At 37.6% G+C, this 27337-nt stretch overlaps 3 protein-coding genes and 2 long non-coding RNA genes across 5 annotated transcripts in view; 3 read left to right on the forward strand and 2 right to left on the reverse strand.

Annotated features, from left to right (window-relative positions):
- Positions 1 to 5228: 5228 nt before the first annotated feature.
- On the reverse strand, positions 5229 to 6196 carry LOC113657206. The gene is made up of 3 exons (XR_007138919.1): positions 6139 to 6196; positions 5712 to 5828; positions 5229 to 5278 (listed from the first exon to the last, which is right to left on the reverse strand). It is a non-coding gene; the product is annotated as an uncharacterized LOC113657206 (long non-coding RNA).
- A 4370-nt stretch (positions 6197 to 10566) lies between these two features.
- On the forward strand, positions 10567 to 15025 carry txndc15 (thioredoxin domain containing 15). The gene is made up of 5 exons (XM_027168916.2): positions 10567 to 10805; positions 12036 to 12451; positions 13640 to 13803; positions 13994 to 14124; positions 14712 to 15025. The coding sequence occupies exons 1-5, from the start codon at positions 10715 to 10717 to the stop codon at positions 14906 to 14908; spliced, it is 999 nt and encodes a 332-aa protein (XP_027024717.2). The 5' UTR covers positions 10567 to 10714; the 3' UTR covers positions 14909 to 15025.
- Positions 12458 to 13633, forward strand: LOC113657248. The gene is made up of 3 exons (XR_003444131.2): positions 12458 to 13244; positions 13323 to 13397; positions 13477 to 13633. It is a non-coding gene; the product is annotated as an uncharacterized LOC113657248 (long non-coding RNA).
- Positions 15026 to 15244: 219 nt separating the features above from the next.
- Positions 15245 to 21446, forward strand: LOC113657247 (pterin-4-alpha-carbinolamine dehydratase 2). The gene is made up of 4 exons (XM_027168917.2): positions 15245 to 15455; positions 16774 to 16905; positions 20704 to 20784; positions 21215 to 21446. Exons 1-4 carry the CDS (start codon positions 15369 to 15371, stop codon positions 21308 to 21310), a joined length of 396 nt encoding a protein of 131 aa, XP_027024718.1. The 5' UTR covers positions 15245 to 15368; the 3' UTR covers positions 21311 to 21446.
- Positions 21447 to 24051: 2605 nt separating this feature from the next.
- Positions 24052 to 27337, reverse strand: part of pitx1 (paired-like homeodomain 1) — a 4737-nt gene continuing 1451 nt past the window's right edge. The window contains exons 2-3 of the mRNA XM_027168829.2: positions 26986 to 27188; positions 24052 to 25712 (exon numbers count right to left, since the gene is read on the reverse strand). Of these exons, the coding sequence (XP_027024630.1) occupies positions 25227 to 25712; positions 26986 to 27188 (689 nt within the window). The 3' untranslated portion in view covers positions 24052 to 25226. The remainder of the gene's footprint in view (positions 25713 to 26985; positions 27189 to 27337) is intronic.

Raw genomic sequence — 27337 nt, forward strand, 5'->3', positions numbered from 1 at the left:
GATGATGGAAATTGAACATCTAGAGTAAATTATAGCACATTAAAGACTTGTAGTATGTTCTTTAGGGTCAAATAAATATTTAGCAACTTGTTCTGGAGTGGTGTGTGCCTCTTTTCAAAAGTTATTGAACTGGATGCTCTGCCACTGGAGAACCCCATAGAATAGAGTGATGATGGAAAGTGAACATCTACAGTAAATAATAGCACATTAAAGACTTGTAGTATGTTCTTTAGGGTCAAATAAATATTTAGCAACTTGTTTTGGAGTGGTGTGTGCCTCTTTTCAAAAGTTATTGAACTGGATGCTCTGCCACTGGAGAACCCCATAGAATAGAGTGATGATGGAAATTGAACATCTAGAGTAAATTATAGCACATTAAATACTTGTATGTTCTTTAGGGTCAAATAAATATTTAGCAACTTTTTTTGGAGTGGTGTGTGCCTCTTTTCAAAAGTTATTGAACTGGATGCTCTGCCAATGGAGAACCCCATTGAATAGAGTGATGATGGAAATTGAACATCTAGAGTAAATAATAGCATATAACATCTAGAATAAATAATAGCACATTAAAGACTTGTAGTATGTTCTTTAGGACCAAATAAATATTTAGCAACTTGTTTTGGAGTGGTTTGTGTCTGTTTTCAAAAGTTATTGAACTGGATGCTCTGCCATTGGAGAACCCCATAGAATAGAGTGATGATGGAAATTAAACAACTACAGTAAATAATAGCACATTAAAGACTTGTAGTATGTTCTTTAGGGTCAAACAGATATTTAGCAACTTGTTTTGGAGTGGTGTGTGCCTCTTTTCAAAAGTTATTGAACTGGATGCTCTGCCACTGGAGAACCACATAGAATAGAGTGATGATGGAAATTAAACAACTACAGTAAATAATAGCACATTAAAGACTTGTAGTATGTTCTTTAGGGTCAAACAAATATTTACCAACTTCTTTTGGAGTGGTGTGTGCCTCTTTTCAAAAGTTATTGAACTGGATGCTCTGCCACTGGAGAACCCCATAGAATAGAGTGATGATGGAAATTGAACATCTACAGTAAATAATAGCACATTAAATACTTGAAGTGTGTTCTTTAGGGTCAAATAAATATTTAGACACTTGTTTTGGAGTGGTGTGTGCCTCTTTTCAAAAGTTATTGAACTGGATGCTCTGCCACTTTAGAACCCCATATAATAGAGTGATGATGGAAATTGAACATCTAGAGTAAATAATAGCACATTAAAGACTTGTACTATGTTCTTTAGGGTCAAATAAATATTTAGCAACTTGTTTTGGAGTGGTGTGTGCCTCTTTTCAAAAGTTATTGAACTGGATGCTCTGCCACTGAAGAACCCCATAGAATAGAGTGATAATGGACATTGAACATCTAGAGTAAATACTAGCACATTAAAGACTTGTAGGATGTTCTTTAGGGTCAAATAAATATTTAGCAACTTGTTTTGGAGTGGTGTGTGCCTCTTTTCAAAAGTTATTGAACTGGATGCTCTGCCAATGGAGAACCCCATAGAATAGAGTGATGATGGAAATTGAACATCTAGAGTAAATTATAGCACATTAAAGACTTGTAGTATGTTCTTTAGGGTCAAATAAATATTTAGCAACTTGTTTTGGAGTGGTGTGTGCCTCTTTTCAAAAGTTATTGAACTGGATGCTGTGCCACTGGAGAACCCCATAGAATAGAGTGATGATGGAAATTGAACATCTAGAGTAAATAATAGCACATAACATCTAGAGTAAATAATAGTACATTAAACACTTGTATGTTCTTTAGGGTCAAATAAATATTTCGCAACTTGTTTTGGAGTGGTGTGTGCCTCTTTTCAAAAGTTATTGAACTGGATGCTCTGCCACTGGAGAACCCCATAGAATAGAGTGATCATGGAAATTGAACATCTAGAGTAAATAATAGCACATTAAAGACTTGTAGTATGTTCTTTAGGGTCAAATAAATATTTGGCAACTTGTTTTGGAGTGGTTTGTGCCTGTTTTCAAAAGTTATTGAACTGGATGCTCTGCCATTGGAGAACCCCATAGAATAGAGTGATGATGGAAATTGAACATCTAGAGTAAATTATAACACATTAAAGACTTGTAGTATGTTCTTTAGGGTCAAATAAATATTTAGACACTTGTTTTGGAGTGGTGTGTGCCTCTTTTCAAAAGTTATTGAACTGGATGCTCTGCCACTGGAGAACCCCATTGAATAGAGTGATGATGGAAATTGAACATCTAGAGTAAATAATAGCACATAACATCTAGAGTAAATAATAGCACATTAAAGACTTGTAGTATGTTCTTTAGGACCAAATAAATATTTAGCAACTTGTTTTGGAGTGGTGTGTGCCTCTTTTCAAAAGTTATTGAACTGGATGCTCTGCCACTGGAGAACCCCATAAAATAAAGTGATGATGGAAATTGAACATCTAGAGTAAATTATAGCACATTAAAGATTTGTAGTATGTTCTTTAGGGTCAAATAAATATTTAGCAACTTGTTTTGGAGTGGTGTGTGCCTCTTTTCAAAAGTTATTGAACTGGATGCTCTGCCACTGGAGAACCCCATAGAATAGAGTGATGATGGAAATTGAACATCTAGAGTAAATAATAGCACATTAAAGACTTGTAGTATGTTCTTTAGGGTCAAATAAATATTTAGCAACTTGTTTTGGAGTGGTGTGTGCCTCTTTTCAAAAGTTATTGAACTGGATGCTCTGCCACTGGAGAACCCCATAGAATAGAGTGATCATGGAAATTGAACATCTAGAGTAAATAATAGCACATAACATCTAGAGTAAATAATAGCACATTAAAGACTTGTAGTATGTTCTTTAGGACCAAATAAATATTTAGCAACTTGTTTTGGAGTGGTTTGTGCCTCTTTTCAAAAGTTATTGAACTGGATGCTCTGCCACTGGAGAACCCCATAGAATAGAGTGATGATGGAAATTGAACATCTACAGTAAAAGAGCAGGAGAGAGTCTGGTGTCACTGAGACATCTGTCACCTTCTCTGTTCAGGTAAGTTTGTACTTCCTGCACTAGAGAATCATCATTCAGTTCATTCAGACAGTGGAACAGATTGATGGATTTCTCTGGAGATGGATTCTCCCTGATCTTCTCCTTGATGTACTCCACTGTTTCCTGTTTGCTGTGAGATCTGCTTCCTGTCTGTGGCATTAAGTCTCGAAAAAGAGTTTGATTGGTCTCCAGTGAGAGACCCAGAAGGAAGCGGAGGAACAGGTCCAGGTGTCCATTCTCACTCTGTAAGGCCTTGTCCACTGAACTCCTGAGGAGATCAGACATGTTTGACTTCCTGAAGAGATCAGACATGTTTGGCTTCCTGAGGAAATCAGACATGTTTGACTTCCTGATGAAACTTTTAAGATCTTGCTTCACTAACACATTTCTCTTTTTTGAGATAAAATACAGAAATTTGTATAAAGCAGCCAGAATCTCCTGAACACTCAGATGTACGAAGCTGAACACCTTCCCCAGGTGAAGCCCAAACTCCTCTCTGAAGATCTGGGTACACACTCCTGAGTACACTGACATTTCTCTGACATCAACGCCACACTCTCTCAGGTCTTCCTCATAGAAGATCAGGTTTCCTTTCTCCAGCTGGAGGAAAGCCAGTTTTCCCAGTGCCATGATACTGTCTCTGGTCTGCTGAGGATCAGGGTCACATTTCTGATGGTACTTTTGGTCCTTGTGTTTGATCTGAAAGATCAGGAAGTGTGTGTACATTTGAGTCAGAGTCTTGGGGATCTCTCCACCCTCTACTTCACCCAACATTCTCTCTAGAACAGTGGCTGAGATCCAGCAGAAGACTGGGATGTGGCACATGATGTAAAGGCTTCTTGAAGACTTCAGGTGTGTGATGATTTTATCAGCCAGTCTCTGGTCACTGATCCTCTTCCTGAAGTACTCCTCTTTCTGAGGATTACTGAAGCCTCGTACCTCTGTTACCTGGTCTACACACTCAGGAGGGATCTGATTGGCTGCTCCTGGTCTTGTGGTTATCCAGAGGAGAGCAGAGGGAAGCAGATTCCCCTTGATGAGGTTTTCAAAACCACTTTGTAGGAGTCACAGTCTATTGATTCTAGTTTTCTTATTTCTGGGAAAAAGTGATGAAGAAGTTTCATCAGACTGAGATTGTTCTGCTTCATCAGATTCAGCTCTCTAAAGGGAAGTGGGAACATGAAGGTGACGTCCTGATTTACTTCTCCTTCAGCCCAGTCCAGGATGAACTTCTGCACAGAGACTGTTTTTCCAATTCCAGCAACTCCTTTAGTCAGCACAGTTCTGATGGACTTGTCTTTAAAGATCTCATTACATTTGATGGGTTTCTCCTGTGTTGCTGGTCTCCTGGACGCTGCCTCAATCTGTCTCACCTCATGTTCATTATTGACATCTCCACTCCAACCCTCTGTGATGTAGAGCTCAGTGTAGATCTCATTCAGAAGTGCTGAGCTTCTATGCTGTGAGATTCCTTCATTAATTCTTTTAAACTTCTCTCTCAGATTGGACTTCAACTTTGTCTGATACACAGAGACGAGTTCTAATAAACAAAGTAATATCTAGTTTAGTAATAAATAGTTATAATGCAAAATCGTACAAACACTGCTATTAATTAATGACTGATGGACTAAATATTATTGAAGCTGGACCATGAACAGATACAACATGATATTAAAATTAAATGTAAAACTAAAAGTCTTCATATCTAAAACTATTTCCTCTCTCTAAAGTGAAGCTGATGGAATAAAGTTATGACTCAGAGCTTTTACTGTTGTGCAGTGTGTTAGCGAGATCTGTGTGGTTCATGTTCTTCAGGACGTCCAGTGTGATCTTCAGCGCTCCATCTCTGACACTGTGCAGATCCTCCTCATCCTCCACCTCCCTCTCAGTGCATGCTGGGTAATCTGGACTCAGGAGCTTCCTAAACCTCTTCAGCTCATTCTTTATCAGAGTGATGACTTTGTGTTCCAGCTCCTGCTTAGAAACACACAGGAACAGATCTAAATATTATCATGTTACAGTGAGAGAGACTTTTATTTTATCACAAGAATAAAAGTCTTTTTTATTATCACATTTAAAACTCATACAACTGATTACCCTTAATGCTGCTGCACATCAAGACATGACAAGGGATCACAACACACACATTACACACAACACACACATTACACACTTTAAACACAACACACACACCTTGAATATAGAGTCCAGCTGTTTTCTGCTGATGTTTGATTTTTGTGGTCTGTGAACAAACAAAACCCATCATGTAATATGGACTATATGTATTCATAGCTGCACAAATCACACACTAATAAATATACACACAGATATTTAATACTATCCTCTTAACACAATACACTGATTTCAGGATTTCCTAACTGACACCAACATGTTTAGAAACAAATGTTTGAATAAATGAATAAAATCTTTATATTGTCATTAATGTCCCAGGTGTAAATGTTCTTCTGTAGCACCACAGACCCTCCAGCTCAGGGACTGCAGACTGAACTGAACTCTTAAAGCACTTTTCCTCACTGCCAGTCCGAGAGCTGCAGCACTGCACAGTTTAGTGTTTTACTGCTTCAACACCTGATAAAGCTCATGAAGGGCTTCATAATGAGACCAGTGAGTTTGATCAGGTGGAACACTGCTGTAAAACACCTCACTATACTGACCTCACATCAGTAGAACTGTCTCTGTCTCTGAAGTTATATGGAAGTCTCATTGAGTCGTCACTCTTCATGGACAAACAGCTGGGTTCTGGTGAGTCTGATCTCTTTCCCTCCATCATTCTAGAACAGAAATATCAGTAATAAATAATACTCAGCTCTCGTATTTCTTTAAGTCCTGTTTTCCAGACACACTCATGTTGGAGGTCATGTCTCCTTCTCCAGATTACAGCAGGACACATGTTTACTTCACTCCAACATCAGTGTGTTAAATTAAACCCTGAATCAGCACAGAGTTCACTTACAGGAAATAGTCACGCTATCAAGTTATAAAACAACCTGTGTACATTAAAGCTCCAGTACAAACACACAAAACTCTTCTGTATCTAGTGTCACTTCAGTGTGTTTATATATTAGAGCTTTAGATACTCACTGTGTTTTTACTCCTCAAATCTTTTACAGTTCACTCGTCACAAAATGGAGCTGCTGACATTCACTTTCATTACAGTTTATACTGCAGAGGGGGGAAGGGCAGACACACACACACACACACACACACACACACAAACACACATGCACACGCGGGCATCAGAAGTTAATAAAAAGTGGGTCCTGTCCCACCCACATATAATGTTTCCAACTCATAGATATCTACCCCTAGATGTCACCTTGGTTACAGCAGTACATTGGAACGAATGCGTCAATAGAGCCGCCATCTTGGTACAGGGGACCCCCTCTAATTAATCAGCGTCAATGTAGGCAAAGAAATAAAATCACCATAAATAGTCATGAATGCGATTTTCTAGTTTTTTTGGTTCGTTCCAACAGTCAGACATGTATTTATCATTAAGTCCAGAGAAAATGTAAGGTTTTTGTATGAAGACAATTTACTTTTTCACAATATAATGCTGACGTCTCTGTTTATCACTTGGGAATCTACAAAGATTCAGATTATTCTATTTAATACCATGTCAGCAATCATAAGCTATTTTCATGGCAAAAATTATATTACAAAAACACAAATATCTTATAAATACAATAAAAACAAAACAAATATAAACAGCAAGTCATATTATACATTTTTAATTAACATAAGATAAAAAAAAATCCAAACCCTTTTCAGGCATAATGTCATTAAATCTGTCCTTAAGTGAAGTAACTTGATAAAAGAGCATTCTGCTTGTGTTAAGTTCAGGACAATCTAATAAAACATGTTGGACAGATAAGGGAATCTTACAGAACATACATAAAGTTGGGTCTTCACCTTTAAAAAAAAAGCATGTGTCAATTTTTAACGTCCTTATTAAGGGCTTCGGAATCTACAAACTGTTATGAGAGCCATGAGGGCTCCCTCTGCTGGCCTGCAGAGGATTTGCTGCACTTGAGCATCAGGATTCTATTTCCCACTATTCATTGCACAGCACACCTGTTTCCTATTTGTAATCACCCGGTCTATTTAAGCTCACTCAGAACTCTTTCGTGTTGCGAGGTATTGTTAGCACTGTCTTCATACTGAGTGTTTATTCTGTTCTGTCTGTTTCCCTTTTTTTTTTTTGGACCTTGCTTGTTTTTCGTGTTTGTGAACGTTTGCTGCCTGCCCTGACCTACCTGGATTATTGACTTCTGCTTTTGGATTTCCTTTGATGTTGTTGTTTGCCTGATGTGTGACCCTTGCCTGTCTTGGATATTGCCTAATAAACCAGCATTTGGATCTAACCTGTTTCACGTTGTGACACAAACATTGTCTGTTTCCCTAACTGTCACAAACTAATGGGTAACTAGCATGGATTAGCTGCAGTCGTTAACCAAGGACTAAACCATCCATCCATCTTCTACCGCTTATCCGGGGCCGGGTTGCGGGGCAGCAGACTAAGCAGGGATGCCCAGACTGTCCCCAGACACTTCCTCCAGCACTTCCGGGGGAATACCAAGGAGTTCCCAGGCCAGCTGAGAGACAGCGTGTCCAGGCCAGCCCCTCCAGCGTGTCCTAGGTCTTCCCCTGGGCCTCCTCCCGGTTGGACATGCCCGGAACACCTCCCCAGGGAGGCGTCCATGAGGCATCCGAAACAGATGCCCGAGCCACCTCAGCTGACTCCTCTTGATGTGGAGGAGCAGCGGCTCTACTCTGAGTTCCTCCCGAGTGACCGAGCTCCTCTCCCTATCTCTAAGGGAGCGCCCAGCCACCCTACGGAGGAAACTCATTTCGGCCGCCTGTATCTGGGATCTTGTCCTTTCGGTCATGACCCAAAGCTCATGACCATAGGTGAGGTAGGAACGTAGATCGACTGGTAAATAGAGAGCTTCGCCTTGCAGCTCAGCTCTTTCTTCACCAAAACAGACCGGTATATCGACCGCATCACTGCAGAAGATACACCGATTTCCTGCTCCATCGTTTCCTCACTCGTGAACAGGACCCCATGATACTTAAAGCAACAAAGTTTTTCTTGTCTGTTTTGGTCAACATGAACTACCATATTAACTCTAGTGCACCCGTATTCAAGTTCATGCTTTTTGCACACCGATAATGGATGTAAATGTGTTTGCTTCTTGTTATGCTTCACACATTCGCGGTAACGTCGTTTCAGATATTCCATGCGGTCTTTGCACTTCACCCAATTGAAGGTATTTTGTATGGATGGACGCAACCTCACAAACTTTTTTTTATAAACTGTCTCCCAAACCTTGTGGTTGTGTATACAATTTTCAAACTGAAACGTAGGTTCGCTCCAAACAGAAGTTAAACCCAATGTTTCCTCTCGACTCCAGTGTCGTGACGCTTTCTTTTTCGCCGTCATTTTACTATCGATCGGTCATATGACCATAACAATCCATGCATCCTGGACATGTGGTCTTGTGCAACGCCCACATGTAAAGCACAGACACTCCTACCTCAGAGTATGAACACAGAGATGTTAGTCCTGTCCGAATCCATACATGAAATGACAGACGTCAGCTGAAAAAAATTCTAACTCAAGACATCTGTCAAAATATTAACCAGCATTACATAAACAAAACATTTAATAATTGAGTAAGACATGTGAGTCCTTAATTACTGAGTGCACCTATAGGTTTTCAATAGTCTTTGGGTTAAGATATAAAGTTGTTCTCCCTACCAATTTTACAAAGACTCCAATTACAATCAATCACAAAGCACAAAATTACAAAATGTACAAAAATGTTTTTACATAAAATAAGGTGGATCTGTTTCCATAAAAAAATACTGATCAACAACACATTTAAATTTTCATACCCTTAAATACTGAAAGTGATGCACACAAGTCAACTTGTACTATTTTTCTATGAATAATACAATTCCATTTGGGCAGCCATTTAACCAGCAGCCGCCCAGCTGAGAAGAGACAGGTCAACGCAAAATATTACTGGGAGCCAATGCAGTGAGAGTAAGATAGAGGTGATGTGTTCATATCTTCTGGTTCTAGTTAGGACTCTAGCTGCTGTGTTCTGGACTAACTGGAGCTTGTTTGTGCTCTTACTGAACATCCAGTACATGAACTTCTGTCTGTCAGAGTTAAGCACTCAAATGTTAATCCAGTGTCTAATGTCCTTTACACTTTCTTCAATCCTACTAGACTGGTGCCTCTCATCTGTCTTTGCTATATATATATATATATATATATATATATATATATATATATATATATATATATACACCAATATAATCATAACAGTGCAAGCTAATACATAAAGTAAAAAATGTGAAAAATAAATTAAAAGTTTTAATCTATTATAACATAGTTATATATATATATATATATATATATATATATATATATATATATATATATATAATATATAGTTATAATATATAAAAACTGGCCCTTTCCTATAAAGCTCCTTTGAGACAATGTCCATTGTGAAAAATGGTTTAAAATTGAATTGAATTCCAATACTTTTGTATGGAAGTGTAAGTCTAACAAAATTAAAATTAGCATTTTGAAATAAAACCTAGTTTTATGAAGTTTAAGAAAATCAGATGACTGGTATTTTGAAATAACATTATGATGAAATAAAATTTTCTAAGAATTAGTTTTGTATTAAATATTGAGCTATTTTACACTACATTGACTTATTGCATTTATATAATTTTTGCTACAATTATATATTGCTGCTATTTATTTAGTAATTGTATTTTATATCCTATATTGTTTTCATGTCTATATCTTTTGAATACAATTTCGTTAGAGACTTTTAATTTTAAATTTTTTTTGTGCCTGTTCTGCATTACTGGGAGCAATACAGTGGTTTGTTGCAGACCATAGATATCTATACATAGATGTCGCCTTGGGGTTCTAAAAATGCGTCAAAACCGCTGCCATCTTTGTACAGTGCTCTTGTTCTTTAAATGCATGGACGATGCCGGATGTCTGTGCTGCGTTTGGATGTTCAAACGAAAGAAATTCGTTTCTGTATGTTCTGTAAGATTCCCTTATCTGTCTAACATATTTTATTAGATTGTCCTGGACTTAACACAAGCAGAATGCTCTTTTATCACGTTACTTCACTTAAGGACATATTTCATTACATTATGCCTGAAAAGGGTTTGGATTTTTTTATCTTATGTTAATTTAAAAAATGTATAATATGACTTGCTGTTTATATTTTTGTTTTTATTGTATTTATGATATTTGTGTTTTTGTAATATAATTTTTGCCATGAAAATATCTTTTGATTGCTGACATTGTATTAAATAAAATAATCTGAATCTGAATGTGTTTGTAGATTCCCAAGTGATAAACAGAGACGTCAGTCATGGACAAGTTGCAGGGAAACTATGGTTAACATCTAGTGTATATATCTATGGTTGCAGACCTACAGTCCTCCAACGTTCACATAATGAGCCGATTCAAAGAACCGATTCTCTGGCGAACGACGTTGTCGCGGGGTGTAGTAAGAAATTAGCATTAGCGTTAGCCGAGTGATGGACGGACGTAAAGGCGCAGTTTTATTACTATAATTATTCACATGAGGAGATTAATGTGCAGCTGAACATGACCACTAACACAGAAAAACTCAGAGGATTGTTATTTGCGTTGTGGTTTATTTTAGCGATAATTCATATTTCTTCAGCGACTTTGTCAGGTAAGCTAAGCTAATGTAGCTAATATACTACGTGTAAACACAAGCTAAACCACTCAGACACTCTCACACTCACTCACTCAGTCACACTCACACACACACACACTCTCACTCACACACTTACACAGACACACTCACTCACACTCACACACTTACACAGACACACTCACTCACACTCACACACTTACACAGACACACTCACTCACACACTCTCGCACACAGTGTGATGCTTTTATGACTAGCCGTTTTATAAAAATATAGGATTTAAACAGGAAGATAAAATAGAATAACAAAGTAATGTAATGAAATTTGACTGTACAAAGAAAAATAAGAGGAAATGTAGACAATTATAGAAGAATACATTGGCTGATAAGATTACAGTGCAAAAAGTCCAGTTGAGGTCATGACCTTTATGAAACAAGTCCAGAAAAGTCCAAGATGCCCGAATGTGTTGCAGGAAGAAGCTCCTCTCTTTTGCCTTCAAGGAGTTGAAGCGTTTCCCTGACCACAAGAAGACTCCTGTCCAGAGAAGAGTCCATTGTTGGGATGGCTGAGGTCCTTCTCTCTCTTTCCCAGGCCAGGTCCAGTGAACCTGGCTGTAGATGGACTGGGAGCTAATACACTCAGACTATAATGCAGATAATACACCACACTGATCACACCACCCTGTAGAGAGCTGACTGTTCTGTTTAGTGCTGTTTAGTCCTGTAAGTGTCTAAGGTAGAAAAACACTCCAGGCCTTCAACAGGCTACTGATCTGACAGGACCATGAGAGGACCTGTATGAATACCCGATTAGCAGAAACTATTCAATCTCTCCACTTGGTGTTCCATTGATAATAAGTGGTTCTTCTGCCTTGTGTGGAAGTCCACTATCAATTTGTACATTCAGGAGGAAGTTCACCAGTTCTCCAGACTTTTAATCTGTGTGGTGTGTTTATAGTAAAAAATAAAAAAAAAAAGTTAGATCATGTCATCAGATGTGTCCAGTATTATCTGCTGGTGCAAGTGCAGGTTTTCATTTTAATAAAGCAGGAATTTGACTTCCAGTAGATTTAGATGTGGCTTTTGTTTGGTTGGAATGAAAACTTGCAGTCACAACAACCCTCTGAGGATAGGATTAGACCCCATGCATGTGAAGGATGTTTGCAGGCTGTCACACAGAGCAGTGAGCCCTAGGCTTAGTACCTGTTACCTTAAACCAAACCAATCTTTATTTTATTTCTGTTCACAGATAAAGGTGTGATGCAAGAGCTTGAAACTGCTGATGGACTAAATTTCGATTGTGATGGACAGAATGTAGAGGATTCAGAATCTCTCTCTCAAAGACAGTTTAAGACGGCAGAAATTGCTGATGCAGTTCTGGGGACGGATCTGTCTGAAAACACAGCAGGGATTGAAGATCTTATTCCTAAAAGACAGATCTCTAAACCATGTGAGAAGGAAGTGACAGAGGGGCTGAAGAAGGAGAAATTTGTGAAGGAACAGGAGGCATTGATGGAGAAGGAGATTGAGATGAAGCAAGAAAATCCAGCAGGAGGTGACGAGCAGAACTCCACAGAAAGTGCAAAGACGTATAAAGTGAGCTGTGATAAAAGGAGCATCACTGGACTTCAGAACTTCACAGTGCATGTTCTCAATGCATCGCAGGTAGCCTACAAATCTGCTGCACTGTAAAACTTGCCTGGCATTGTTCTGTGTGGGATTGTTTAGTTTCTCATAACATTTTGGTAGTTATAAAGCTCAGACTAGCACTGGCAGTGATCAGCAGTGATACGAGGTAAAGAAGTTATTATGGGGCAAATTTATGTAGTTAAGAAGAGAAGAAATTACTCAATGACCTATAAGAGTAGGGTTGAAATGATTCCTCCAGTAACTTGAGGAATTTTATTTTTTTTTGCTTTATGTCCGACCGACTTGCAGGTTGTAAATTTGCGTTAAGACCGACCTTTTTTTTACTAATACAAAAACAAGCAAGTAATACAAAAGCAATAAAAGAATACTAACGGGTTCGGGCGCCATAATATATCTAAAAAAGTCATTAAAGCAGCTCGACACCACTTTAACTTGGCACAAAGTTTTGGAAAAACTGCCCAGCATCAACATGAGGTTTGCAATGATGCACCCGAAGACACGGGTTGAAGACCCAGTCAGTGACGTCACCATATGCTAATTTGTTTAAAGTCATACCTACGTAATCATCACCAACAAAATTTTACTTTTTTTTTTTACATTGAACCTTGAAAAAAAATATATAGACCTACCTACCTTTTTATTTTTTATGGTGAACATAAGGATGGCCTTATATTCACACATGGAGGTCTATAGTTTTACACATAGTGATGCTGAAACAAAATGCTCAGTAAGCTGCAGTTCTGCAGGGAGAAACACTTTGCTGTGGAGAGACTTCTGGCTGACAGGAAGTGCAGTGTTAACTACTGAGGTTAGAACACACAATGTCAAACTTCGAGGTGGTTGTTCAACAACAGCAGAACAACACTTCTTGTTTGTCTTCTGTCAGGTAAGAACAGGAATTCCAGGCTCACAGACCCACTGGACAAGGGAAGAACAGGAATAGACCTGACAACACTTTTCTGTCAGTGAGATCAGTTTCTCCCATTTTGTTCTTTGATGTGAACAATAATTGAAGCTCTTGACCTGTATACTCATTACAGTGAGCTGCTGACTCATGATTTACCTAAATGAATAATAAAGCGGCCAGCAAATGAATCCAATTATGGTTATGTACAACAGCACTAAACAATAAATCATCATACATTCTATTTTATTACTGCACATTCTATTGTTTAAAGTTTGTGTATTTTCTATTCCCCAAAGGATCTGATGGATTTCCTGAACTCAAACAGCTCAGAATGCTCATTAGTTCTCTTCTACACTTCCTGGTGTCAGTTCTCCGCCCACCTCGCTCCTCACTTTAATGCTCTGCCAAGAGTTTTTCCCATCATGCATTTCCTTGCACTTGATGCCTCACAACACAGCAGGTGTGCACAGCAAAACGTTTGTGTGTACGATAACAATTCAAATATATTTTTGTGGTTTTAGAATGTATGAAACTGGTCTGATGTGTTTTCATTTTACTTGTATTGTATAGCATTTTGATGTAAATGCTCTATAAGTAAATGTAGTTGCTTACTTTTTATGATTTGTAAATGTGTTTTCATGTGTGTGCAGTTTGTCAACACGCTTTGGAACTGTTGCTGTGCCCAACATTTTACTCTTTCAAGGCACTAAGCCAATGGCACGCTTTAACCACACAGAGAGAACACTTGAGATGCTAACAGCCTTCATCGCTAATCAAACAGGTAAGCATGCCACACTCACAAGGTTGTTTAACATATTCTAGTCTACTTCTCCTTAGAAGTGTGCAGTGTGTGTATCACCTGTACCTCCTGACAGCGTGCCTGTTGTGTGTGGATGTTTGTTGTATCATTTCAGCTCACAGGTTAACCAACTGGTTTGCTAACTGTTTAACGTGGTGTCCAGTGTGTGTGTGTGTTTCTCTAAACACATTTGCAGACTTTTGTATTATAAATTTAAATAATATTGTATTTTTGGTGTTTTTGGCCATATATTACACACAATATTTCATAATAACAGTGTGAAAACATTTTCATGTTGCTTTCACAAGTCTCTACAACATTTACACACCTTGATTTGAGTTTATAATAATTCCTAGAAGATCCTCTCAAGATCAATCAGAAAATATGGTGGAGAGTTTGTGACCTGCCATCTTCAGTTATTTATTACTCTGATAAATGTAAATAAATGTCAAATTAAATTTCCTTTTTTATATAATCGGTTTGTACTGCCATATACAGTATATACACAAGGGGTCTGAATACTCTACAAACACACTGTACATATTCACTTGATTGTTTTTGTATTTCAGGATTTGAAGCAGTTGCAGGTGAAATGGTGACCGATGACGATCGTGTTGGTCCTTTACTCAGCATCCCAGTGAGGAGCATCGACTGGCTTTTTGTGTTCAGTGTCACGTTTTTAGCTGTGTTCAGTTTGTATGCCATCCTGCGGACCGACAGCATCAGGCTGCTTATCCCTGGCCATGAACATGACCACCAGGATTAATTATTATTATTATTATTATTATTATTATTATTATTATTATTGTTCTGAGACTGGGTCAAATGGATATTTTAGAATAAATATTATACATTAAATCACAATAAAAACAATAAATTATTATGTTTGGTTTGTATTATTTTTATTATTTATTTTTGGTTTGCCTATTTGTTACGATTCTTATCAAATGACCGCCTGAGAGCGGAAATGAACTAAATCCCGTTCACATTGATGTTTTATTTCTTAAAGTACAGGACAGGAGCGGAAACGTGTACAGTGACGAGGGCAGTGACACAATCCGGGTACCTCGGGTTTGTCCCTGTATTTGTGTTTATGTTTATGTTTTGCGCAGGCAGAACAACGGACAGCCTGTGTGTGTGTGTGTGTGTGTGTGTGTGTGTGTGTGTGTGTGTGTGTGTGTGTGTGTGTGTGTGTGTGTGTGTGTGTGTAACGCTGCACGTGGGTCATGAGCTGGTTAATGTTTATGACTTTCTGCGCTGGAAGTCGGAGTGTTTTATCCAACCGCACAAACCTTTTACTGGCTGCTAAAATGGTAAGAATTCGTTTCCTTTGCGAGTTTTTATTTATCATACTTTTGTAAAAATCCCGGAATTGGAGCGAATTGTCCTTATTGGCTCTCTTATTTACGGGGGCTTAAAGATTTTAGCATTAACACTAACGCTCCGATGCGGGTGTTAAATACACGTTGGATCAAAACATTATTATTGCGTGATTCCGCCGTGCCATAATCACGTGACCAATGACGTTAAACACGTGACCTGAAAACATTCAATAGCAAAAATAGAAAAGCTCGTAGAAATATCGATGTTAAAGCGTCAGACTGTTGTGTTGAAAATAAAATATTTGTAGCACTGTTTTATGGTTGTTTTGTTTAGTTACATAACATTAAAACCTCCACTGTGCATTAATATCTGTACTTCCACCTGTTTCACCAGTAGATGTCACTAGGGTTCACTGTGTCCACTGCACTGAACTCCTTTACATTTTGTCATCATTACATTTAGTTAAACTCGGACTCTTGAATCTTGCAGGTAAAAATGTGGCCAAGGTCCCGTTCTGAGAGGGTTTCTAAAACGGCATTAAAAACACTTTTCCATAGTTAAGTTCCACCTGCTGGGGAAAAAACACACTATATTATAAACTGGTGTCGTGTAACGTTATGTACCAATAAACAGCAAGACAGGTGACAGACTGGTCTAATGAACAACGTTGAACATCTTCCATGTTTTTACGTTACTACGCCACTAGATGGCGCTCTTGTTTCCTGATTTATTTGTATGTGAAGTGAGAGGAGAGAAAAGCTTAGCACGTGCGTGCATGTTGTCGTGTTTGTTCAGAGTTAAAGTTTATATGATATGAACTAAATATAAATATGGAGGAATATGCTTTTGTGTTTCTTTTCTACACGAAGACATAACAGCTCGCACATTCACAGGAGTTAGGAAACGTTTTTATCCACAAGCTTCACGTAGTGCAAGAGAAATGGCTCAAAATCCCTTTGGCCACTTGTATTTGTTCCCAGGACACATTACCAATTGATGCAGTAATATTAATATACAGCAAAAGGGGTCTCTACACCAAACTCATTGTCTAAAACCAACCAACCTTTTCGTTGTCCGGTTCTATGTATTTCCACTGTATGTTTATTTTAATTTGTCATGTTATAGTGTGTTATAATCATCTGCATCAAAAGATGTTTTTTTTTTAATGTTATTTGTATACGTCCAACAGATGGTGCCAAAACACAGGCATGTTCATCAGATGAAAAACTGTTGTATATCTGTTTCTAGGTCTTGATTTAACCGTGTGTGTGTGTGTGTGTGTGTGTGTGTGTGTGTGTGTGTGTGTAGACCACAGACTCACATTGGCTAAGTGCAACAGAAAGAGAGCATGCGCTGATGGAGTTAAAGGCAACAGGATGGGTGGAGCTGGAGGAGCGAGACGCGCTGTATAAAGAGCTGCACTTCAAAACCTTTAATCAGGTTTAGTATCTCATTAACACACTCAGTAACACTGTGACTAACATTTACATTACAGTTACAGCATTTGGCAGATGCCCTTATCCAGAGCGACTTAAATTTTTATCTTTTTTTTTTTTGCAACTGAGTAATTGAGGGTTAAGGGCCTCACAACCTTCTGATTGGTAGTCTAACACCTTAACCACATGTTAATGCTGCATGTCTATCACTGTCTTTTTAACATTGCCACTATCTCATTAACTGATTGGCTCATTAATACTGTTTCAGCTGTACATTTCTCTTTGAAAATTTTTGAGAGTAGTTAAAACTTTTGGAATCAAGGCTACGAAATGTGGGCGTGTCAATGTTGAGATCCAAAGTGGGAGGAGTAATGATTTGTATTGCTAATCCAGAGATGAGTTCTGAGCTCAAACTCTGTTACTACACTTCCTCCTATCTGTGTGTGGATTAACTAAATCAAGAAACCCATCATGCCAACCCATCAAGTCACCCCCACTTGTGTGTGTGTGTGTGTGTGTGTGTGTGCGCATGCATGTGTGTTTGTCAGTCCTCATCAGTGTGACAGGGAGCAGACCCTAAATCAGCTGCAGTTGAGGTTTCCATCAGAATCATTTCTTTCAAAAACAATCCAATTGGTTAAAATGTTTCATCTGTCTATAAAAACCACAAACCATCCAGTTATCCATATGTTTCTCATCTCTGTCTCTCTCTCTTTTTTTGCCTCTGACAGTCGCTGACTCTTCTGTAGGTCTCTTTCTGTTTGTCTTTCTCTATCTGTCTCTCGGTCTATCTCTCTATCTATTTTTGGCTTTCTCTTTACTCCATGTTGTAGTAATTACAGATTTTTCCTCTTGGGTTTGTATAATGTTAAAGTACGTCATGTTTTTGGAGTTTTTTTTTTTTAAGTCAGCTAATCTGTTAGGATGTGCTTTCTATTAATCTACTAAAATGTTATTAAAGAGATGAGATTTCATTTGTCCAGACATTTATTTATTCTAATTGTCCTCTGTGGTCAGTTGAACTTAAGCATTTGAGGCTGTAGGTGTTAATGAGTGAGGAGATGTTTAGTTATTAATATAAGCTCTGTGATTGTAGAACTGTGAATCAGCTGGTTCTAAATGAAAGTGGAGTTTCAGCATGTTCCTTTGCATCTTCAGGAGGGTTTTTTCTATACAGTGTTCTAAATAAGTGTTTTAATTGGATGATGGCATTTAACAACTAAGTACTTTATAAAAAGATTTAATTATAATCTGAAACACAAACATTTTTGCAATTTTTAAACATTGAAAAAGTTTGATTGTTAATTCATTCTGTTCATTAACAGATGTGATGTTTTTTGTAATCTGGGCACCCTAAAATGTTCCTAGAAGATCCTGAGTGTGGTTTTGGTTTTATTAATATTAATGTACAGTTTTCCTTTAGAAGGGCAATGTTCTGGTGCAGGTCATATTCTGTCGTAACACAGCAGAAACAAGCCGATATTTATGTTTAAATATTGTCTATAAATTACAACCTTTATGGACTTCACACCTTCAATTTGTGTGTTTGTGTGTGTGTGTGTGTGTGTGTGTGTGTGTGTGTGTGTGTGAGCGAGCATGGTTGTGTTCCAGATTTCACTTCATGACAGTCAGTGTGTAATCTCCCTCACTGCCTGTCAGAGTGGCTGGAAGTTGTGTGTTGCGTGGTGTGTGTGTGTGTGTGTGTGTGTGTAGGGGGGGGGTTCTAATGGCTCGGACCATGTGCCAGTGGTTCTGATTATTGGAGGCCCTGCAGTGTGTCACATAAGATTAGTGGCTGTGTGACAGACAGAGTGTGCAGGGGGAGTGCACATAATGACACACAGTGAGAGGAAACAAAGAGTCACCCAACCAAACGCTCCTTGACCTCTCAGACTCTGTGTTGGACGAAATTGTCTTAGTGCTCTGTCCATCTACTGTGTGTGTGTGTGTGTGTGTGTGTGTGTGTGTGTGTGTGTGTGTGTGTGTGTGTGTGTGTGTGAACGAAAGAGAGAGAGCATGAGACAAAATAAAAATAAGTGTTTGCCAAAGTTTAAAAACACCAAGGCATACAATTAAATTCAAAACACTTACATTTTATTTGTATAGTGCTTTTAACAATGGACATTATTGCAAAGCAGATTTCCAAGAATATAAAATAAAAATGTTCTAAAAATGCATTATTTGGTTTATTTTAGAGCGGTGAAAATGGAGATCATAGCCGACCATAGCAGATTTTGTCATTTGTAATGTCTGAGTGTTTTGAATTCACTTTAGTGAGGAATGAAACAGCTGGGATTCTAAAGTAAAACTAAATGTATGAAGTTATTAAGTTAAATTGAAGCTCTATGCATTACAGGGTTAAAGTTACGCTCTGCTGCACCAGTTCGTTTCACACTTTATCCTGCAAATTTGATGTGAATGAATGTAGGAAACATTTTGGACAACAATCAGCCGCTGCGGTGATTTAATAATGGCCCAATGTTCCTAACGAGAGCTGAGAAAAAGCAGGCCGTCGCACCCTCGGCTCACGTTGCAGGAATCTGACAATTATGTTAAACTGATTGCAAGGTGGTTTGTACTCTGATACCCAACCTGATCACCGAGTTGCTGATCGTGTTACATCATGTGTTGGAAAATTGGTTACAACACACTAAAGACTTGAAGCAATTTCCTGCCACAAGTGGCCGTGCGTTTGTCCGTCAGTACGGCCATGACGGCGTGCGGTGTACAATGGTCTTTCAGTGGTCTAATTATCTGCGGAAGCATTTAGGGGCTTAATTGAGATTGCAGCGGGAAATTGCTCTGAAATAGTCGGCACAGTGAACACAGCAACACAGCACACCGAGGATCCCGGCCTCTTTAAGGTAATTAGAATACACATAATCGCTCAGAATGGCCTCTGATTGATGTGTGTGTGTGTATGTGTGTGTCTGTGTGTGTGTGTGTGTGTGTGTGTGTGTGTGTGTGTGTGTGTGTGTGTGTGTGTGTACATCGCACTCACTACATCACCTGCTGTATGTTCACTTTGTTCTGTGTTATCTGTACAAAGGGCCTCAAGCTGGAACCCCAGGATTTTTAGTTGGATTTTCTGACTAATATAATTCTCTCCTAAAGAATGTTACTGTACCAGTCATTATCAAGCCTTATATTTAGTCTCAGTCTTGTATCGTTTTTGGTTTTCATGTTTTTGCTAATTTTCTGTTTATTGTACCTTGCCAGACCATTGCCAGTTCTCTGACCTTCTTTTTGTCCAATGTCTTGGATCTGTCTGCAAGCTCGGTTAAAAAAAAAACAGCTAATCGAGAGTAACACTCTCTCTTACTGCTCAGGTAACCAATATGAACCTGAGTATAGGGGCGCTGTAGTCCGGATTTTATGTTTCTGCCAATATTTCTTGAACCCTGAAACCTCAACAAGTCAAGTAGCATTTTCACATATTCTTTGCCACCCACTTAGGGCTGTTTCATGATCAAACTAAATTAAACATGCTACAGGCATGTCAGGCCAAACTAATGAGCTGAGTATGATCACAGTGTCACTGCCAATTTCTGTCTGAGTTAAAGATTAAATTGTGTAATAATAAGAAACTGTAATGATAGGAATGTTGTAATTATGGGTTGTGGAAAAAGAAATAAATTCTGTGCCTTAATTATGTTATTTTTTATTGTTCTCTGTTGTTTTAGAATGTGTTGTAATAAAGTGCTAAAAATAATACAATGCTCAGAGTCATAACGTGCTGTGAGTAATAATGCTTTCAGCATAATAATTCATTGGGATGTGTGCACTGTTTGTCTTACTGCAGGCGTTTGGATTCATGTCTCGAGTGGCTCTGCAGGCAGAGAAGATGAACCATCATCCGGAGTGGTTCAATGTTTATAATAAGGTAATAACTTCCACTGAGCGCAGCTCTGTCACCCCACTGAAGGCGTTTATAAAGTCTCAGTCAGTGTTTAACATGAACGAGGTATGAGCTGAGCCGAGAGGCCCCACGCACCACTGCCAAGCTTTGTGTGTCCGTGCTAACGCTGCTAGCTTGCGTTTCACACCAGAACGATGAGAAACTTATAAGGTCCTGTATTTTATGGTGTGTTTGTGTGGGAATGTGTGTGGGAATAAAGTAGCCATGGTTTTGGACAAACACTCCTTGAGATCCACCTGAAGCATCTGTGTTAGCGACAGTGCTTCTGCTGCTCTGTGAGGAATTCCACCATTAATCCTCTCTTTATGAAAGGCTCCAGGCTCTCGCTCTGCTACTTTCCATTGAGTGTGTGTGAGTGTATTTTCCCTCAAAGTGGAATCTCTTATTTTTTTAGGTCCAGATCACGTTAACAACACATGATTGTGGAGGCCTGTCAAAGAAAGACATCCGTCTCGCCAAATTCATTGATAAAGTCACTCTGAAGATGTAGTGCTGTAAAATCGTGTCACATCAATGGACTCTTGCTGAGGTCTGGACTGATCTGGGACTTGACAGAAACACTTTGGTTTAAAAAGTTCTTTAGTTACTGGAAACAAATGTATAAATAAATAAAGACTCTGAGTATCGGTGTTATTGTCATTATTTAATTATTAATAAAAACAACAACTCAATGACACAATTAGACAGTAAAGAGAACCTAAGATAATAGACAGTACAATAACAGTACAAGATGACAGATCGTGATGTATTTGTGTGTGTGAGATAGTTGGATGTGGACCGGATGTTTGTGATCAGTGTCCAGTGAATCGGTGAAGAATGCTGCTTATATTGGCCAATTGCAACGTTACAGAAAAACCTTGGACACGGCTGAGTTGTAGCATGTCTCAGGCTGCAGGAAAATGGAGGCATTTGGAAGTCAGCTAGCATTACAACTGTCCTGACACCATTAAACTCGGTGTGGTTACGAAGACACGATGCTTTAGGAATTCACCACTACAGGTAACCTCATCACTACAGTCGCTTCAAACTTGAGTATATTGAGCTGATTGTTTGGGGTATTAGAACTTCACAGTATTTTTCCTTTCTGTAGGAAAGTATGTGATCCACTGGAAGTGTTAGAGGGGATGTTCAGCTGGATGGGATTTGCTGTGGTGTAGCTCAGGATTGTGTTAATAACAGTGATCGATGCAGATGTACTCAACATTCTTAGTTGTTATTATTGATGAAAATAACTCCGTATTTCTGATGCTGTTCAAGACACTGAAAATAAGCTGTGTTTATAAATGTGTGTGTGTGTGTGTGTGTGTGTGTGTGTGTGTGTGTGTGTGTGTGTGTGTGTGTGTGTGTGCGCCTGCTGGGGGATCGGGCAGAATTTGTGTAATATGAGCACAAATCTAATTATTTATGTCTTAAACTTCTAAATTGTGGCAGAAACCATAAAAAAAAAACACAGCCACAATGAGCTCATCACAGCGGAAAATGAAACACACATAAATATAAATGCTCGCTGCCATAAAAGAACATTCTGACAGCACATGCTTATTTTCATCTTTGACAAAATTGGAAAAAGAACAAAACAAGAATTGTGTATTCTGATTAAAGTCCCATTTGTCTCTGTTTTGATTTATGGACTTTTTAAATCTAATGACAAGACATCTAGTGATCCAGGAGAAAGCAAATGATGACACTAGCTTTAAAGATAAGATGAAACAACTGATAGGTGATGTTGAGAGAGGGAGAGAGAGGTAGCGATGTGTTTTAGCAGTATTCATTATATTTAAGTTTGTGTTTCAGAATATTGTACACAGAAGAGTAACCAGTTAGGTAGCAGTTAGCATATGAGCTAACACTGTATGACCACTGTAAAGTCTGATAAGGGCTCAGGATTAGTGGTCAAAACATTAAATTAATAATTGTACACACACACACACACACACACACACACACACAGAGTTCAGATTTATTGACACTGAAAGCCTGTATTGAGATTCACTATGTGTACAGATTAACTGATACACTCTACATTATTTGCTCTAATCATTCAATTATATCTATAAATTTCGAGTAATAAAAATGAATATTTAATGCAGTTTGTGCATTCTGTGACAAACTCCACATTTTCATCTTCTGGTAAAATACTGAGTTAAATAAACACAAAAATTCATCAATAAATTGAATGTTCAGATATATCTTTGTGTGTGTGTGTGTGTGTGTGTGTGTGTGTGTGTGTGTGTGTGTGTGTGTGTGTTTTAGTAGATACTACAGCTTGTAGTACCTAATGCATTAGCATTTAGTATTTACTATGTTGTAATGTGTTTTGAGTGTTGAGTATGTATAGTTTAAATTAATGTATTACTTTTGTTTATTACTTGTATTTATGTAGATTATAAGTATACATATTATATACAAGTATACAATTGTTATCTACTGTGTTTGTTCCATGCATATAATGAAAACATTTTGTCATCAGACATTAAACCATGCAAATTGTATTTTAATCTCCCGGCACCAGAAGCAATGCTAATAGCTGATTGGCAGATGATCTGGTCTCCATCAGAATGACTCAATGACCATCTTATTGCTAGGTGTTATGTAGTCTCCATATTTATGCTTAAACTGACTTACACACTCCACTGTGAAAAATAATACATGAATAATTCATGAATACATTAAATTTGATAAAATATGATCAAAATTTAAAGAATATTTTTATAAACATGCACTGGATTCTCACCTACACAGAGAGTATGTAACCACTGTTATTTTTACAAGTCAATTTACACTGTATGTTTATTTCTCTCTCTCTCTCTCTCTCTCTCTCTCTCTCTCTCTCTCTCTCTCTCTCTCTCTCTCTCTCTCTCTGTGTGTGTGTGTGTGTGTGTGTGTGTGTGTGTGTGTGTGTGTGTGTGTGTGTGTTTTATGATTTCCTACAGAAACATGGACTGTGATATTTTTAACACGACCCTGTTTTAAGCACAACTTAGCATAACCTGAGATAGTAACGGGATAATGAGTTCAGATTTGAGTGACATACACACACACACACACACACACACACACACACACACACACACACACACACACACATTATATTCTGGCTTCATTAATATTAACCTTACTCTAAATTCCTAAATTTGGAAGCTCTTTACTGATTTATTTTAAGTGTAATTGCTACATACTGAAATGATGTTAATAGAGATTCCGTTCCAGGAGAAAACACAGATTATTTCAGTTCAGGTTAAATAAACAGTTTAATCGGAGGTGTTATTAGCCTTACATAGACTACTGAGTCATTAATGCTGATATGCAGTGAATAAAACCACGATAAGGTGATAAAGTGAAGGAGCTGCTACTCGTGCGCTCTTTTAATGAATCACAAGAACAAATGAAGCTACTGATTTATAGGCCACCGTTAAACTATTTTTATTATTATTTATTTAAGTTATTTTTGTTATTTCAAAAAACACTTCTTTATATTAATGGCGAATGTTTACCAAAACAGATTATTAGTTATCTGTAATAACTTTTGGTATATTTGCCCTCAAAATGAAAATCTTGTGCCTCAATACAGTTAGAGAAAATCTGAAACTTTTTCCAGTGAGTGATATTTCAGGTTATTGTATAAAACTGTATAAAATGTATAGTGACATTTTAGTTCAGGATGCAGTTATTTAGGCATGAGTGTTTTTCTCATCCCACGAAGGTTAGTTTGGGAAATACAACGTTGTGTAGAAATTGTGTTGTGAGTATTTAAGATCATTAGAGTGCTTAATTAGTAGGGAATAATTTGTCTATCTTAGGCTAAAGAGCATATTTCTTAGTGACAATTTTTTTAAAATGATCATTTGTAACCATTATTTATGTTTTATTTTCCATAAACACGTGAGAACAATTTTCAATCCATATCTCATTACAGAGTTGTTTAACCTACAATTCTTCTTTACATTTCTGTACAAAACAAGTCACAAACATGCGGTTTATATCGGATCAGTCAAATAAACAACGATGGCACAAAAATAATAAAAAAAATAAAATAAAAACAGACTGAGCTTTAAAAAGCAGGCGAAGCTACATAACGGAGAGAGAAATAGATTAGAGTTTATATACACTCCACTAAAGCAGTCTGATTAAATGGCCCGAAAATGGCAGGATTTTTTATTAAAAGCAAAAAAAAAAGTTTTTTTGTTCAATACATTAAACTATTTACAGAGTTGCAATGTAACATCTTCACTTTAAAATCCAGCTCGTGGATTTGAATAGTCTTTGTGCAAGTTCAGGTAAACAGGAGAGTTGCAAAAATCCATCCGAGTAACACAAGCAAAAAATTCAACAATAACAGCGGATCCAGTTTTGGGGTTTTTTGGAGTTTTTTTTTTTTTTCTACTCTTTACTTCTCAGTTAATCCGTTAGCTGTTGTACTGGCACGCGGATCCTCCGTATCCGAAACCGGGATGCTGCTTGGGTTTGAGTCTGAGGGTTGCTAGGCCGGAGCTGCACGTGTCCCGGTAGACTCCGTACGGTGCCGGGGGCGGTGCCCCGTACGGGCACGCGGAGGAGCTCATGGCAGAATTGATAGAGGAGCCGCCGAGGCCGTTCAAATTGCTGATGCTGTTCATGCTTGAGGCCATGCTCATGCTCATGCTCATGGAGGAAATGGAACTCGGGGACGAGAGCACGGGCTGTGACGCTAACGGGCTCATGGAGTTAAAGAACGGAAAATTTTTGGGCGCGAGTCCCTTGTTGGTCCAGTTGTTATAGCTGTAGGTCGGGTACATGTCCTCATAGGGCTGCACGAGGCCACCGAACTGCGGAAGATAACCGTTTTTACACAAATCCATCTGCTGATTCCGCTCGCGCTTCCGCCACTTCGCCCGTCGGTTCTTAAACCAGACCTGAGACATAATTAAATTAATAATAATAATAATAATAATAATAATAATAATAATAATAATAATAATAATAATAATAATAATAATAATAATGATACATCATACGTATATTTATACAGCAGCATGCGCTTCGAAAAATTCTAGAAAATAACCTACAGCGTTGTTTTAAACATGAGTGGAAAATAAATTCAAATCAAATTTATCAAAATCATTTTTCATTATTAAACAAATAAAAAGTTCTTGTAAAATAATTAAAAGTAATACAAATATAATATAGAATTATATAACGATAACACAAATAAAATACTAAGCATTAAATATAAAGCAGCAGTAAAAAGAAAGCAACCAAAATTAAAATAGGCCTTTTTTTGTTGTTGTAAAAGTAAAAAAAAAAAAAAAAACAGACAGCAAATATAAATTGTTTGGAATCATAATTATAACGCTCTATTATAAATACAATAAAACCACAATTTTGTTAGATTTATTTTACAGTGAACATTCCTTTTGTAATATTATGTAGACCTAGGGTTATTTATGTATTATATTGGCATATATTAAAACAAAATGTATAATAACCAAAAATTATGCAATGTTATTATACTAACGTGAATATTGGAGTTCAGAGCTATGCAACTTTGACTAAGTCAAAGTTAATTGTTGAAAATATATAAATGCTTAATATTTTTAAGTTTTACTTTAATGTTTTTTTTAAAACAAAGTTTAAAAAATAATCTTATACAATTTGATCACATCTACATTCATATACGTTTGTTTGAATTATTTTTCTTTATTTTTTTACCGATCCTGACTGGGTAAAAATGGGATTTTTTCCTCAAAAATCGCAGCTTGTTTCCTGTAGCATTTCAAATACTTAATAATTGTGTATAATACAAACGTTTGCACGCGCTTTTGAGTTGCTGGAATTCGTATGGTCAAATCAGGTATTATACTGAATTTAAGTGGTATTAATATAAATAATAATATGATCATATTCAGATTGCATTTTTGTCTTAAATATGTATTTTTTCTTTTCGGCACATAGAAATAATTTTATTAAGGTTTTTTGACGTATGATTGAAGACTAAAGTTCACATATTTAATATAGACATGTAAATATGTGCGTATTAAAGTTTTGCCCATTTTTTATTTTTTTCTCATCTATCTATCTATCTATCTATCTATCTATCTATCTATCTATCTATCTATCTATCTATCTATCTATCTATCTCTCTCTATATATATATATATATATATATATATAAGTTCTTTCCCTTACCCGGACTCGCGCCTCGGTCAGATTGGTCCACACTGCGATCTCCTCGCGCGTGCTCATGTCCGGGTACCGGTTACGCTGAAACGTAGCCTCGAGCTCCTGCAGCTGCTGGCTCGTGAAGTGTGTCCGCTGCCGCCGCTGCTTCTTCTTCTTCGGATCGTCCGGGTTTCCGTCCTCAGTGCGCTGCTCAACAATTCGTTCTTTCTCTGCGGAATTTATTAACAATTCACTCAGTTTAGCGGGTAAACAATTATAAACACCTTTTTTACATTTTAGATATTTATACACACTTAAAAGGATTTCTGAGTGTGATAAATACAACCCATACACATAATTTAAATATTACTTAAGTAAA

This window comes from Tachysurus fulvidraco, chromosome 21 (assembly GCF_022655615.1).
Source record: "Tachysurus fulvidraco isolate hzauxx_2018 chromosome 21, HZAU_PFXX_2.0, whole genome shotgun sequence".
Taxonomy (NCBI): domain Eukaryota; kingdom Metazoa; phylum Chordata; class Actinopteri; order Siluriformes; family Bagridae; genus Tachysurus; species Tachysurus fulvidraco.

Bases quoted from the DNA above. Each gene is read 5' to 3' on its own strand.
- LOC113657247 (XM_027168917.2), top strand. From the start codon at position 15,369: ATGAGCTGGTTAATGTTTATGACTTTCTGCGCTGGAAGTCGGAGTGTT. The intron at 16,906-20,703 runs GTTTAGTATCTC...GTCTTACTGCAG, and splicing joins ACTTCAAAACCTTTAATCAG to GCGTTTGGATTCATGTCTCG. The intron at 20,785-21,214 runs GTAATAACTTCC...TTATTTTTTTAG, and splicing joins GGTTCAATGTTTATAATAAG to GTCCAGATCACGTTAACAAC.
- txndc15 (XM_027168916.2), top strand. From the start codon at position 10,715: ATGACCACTAACACAGAAAAACTCAGAGGATTGTTATTTGCGTTGTGG. The intron at 10,806-12,035 runs GTAAGCTAAGCT...TTCTGTTCACAG, and splicing joins TTCTTCAGCGACTTTGTCAG to ATAAAGGTGTGATGCAAGAG. The intron at 13,804-13,993 runs GTGTGCACAGCA...ATGTGTGTGCAG, and splicing joins GATGCCTCACAACACAGCAG to TTTGTCAACACGCTTTGGAA.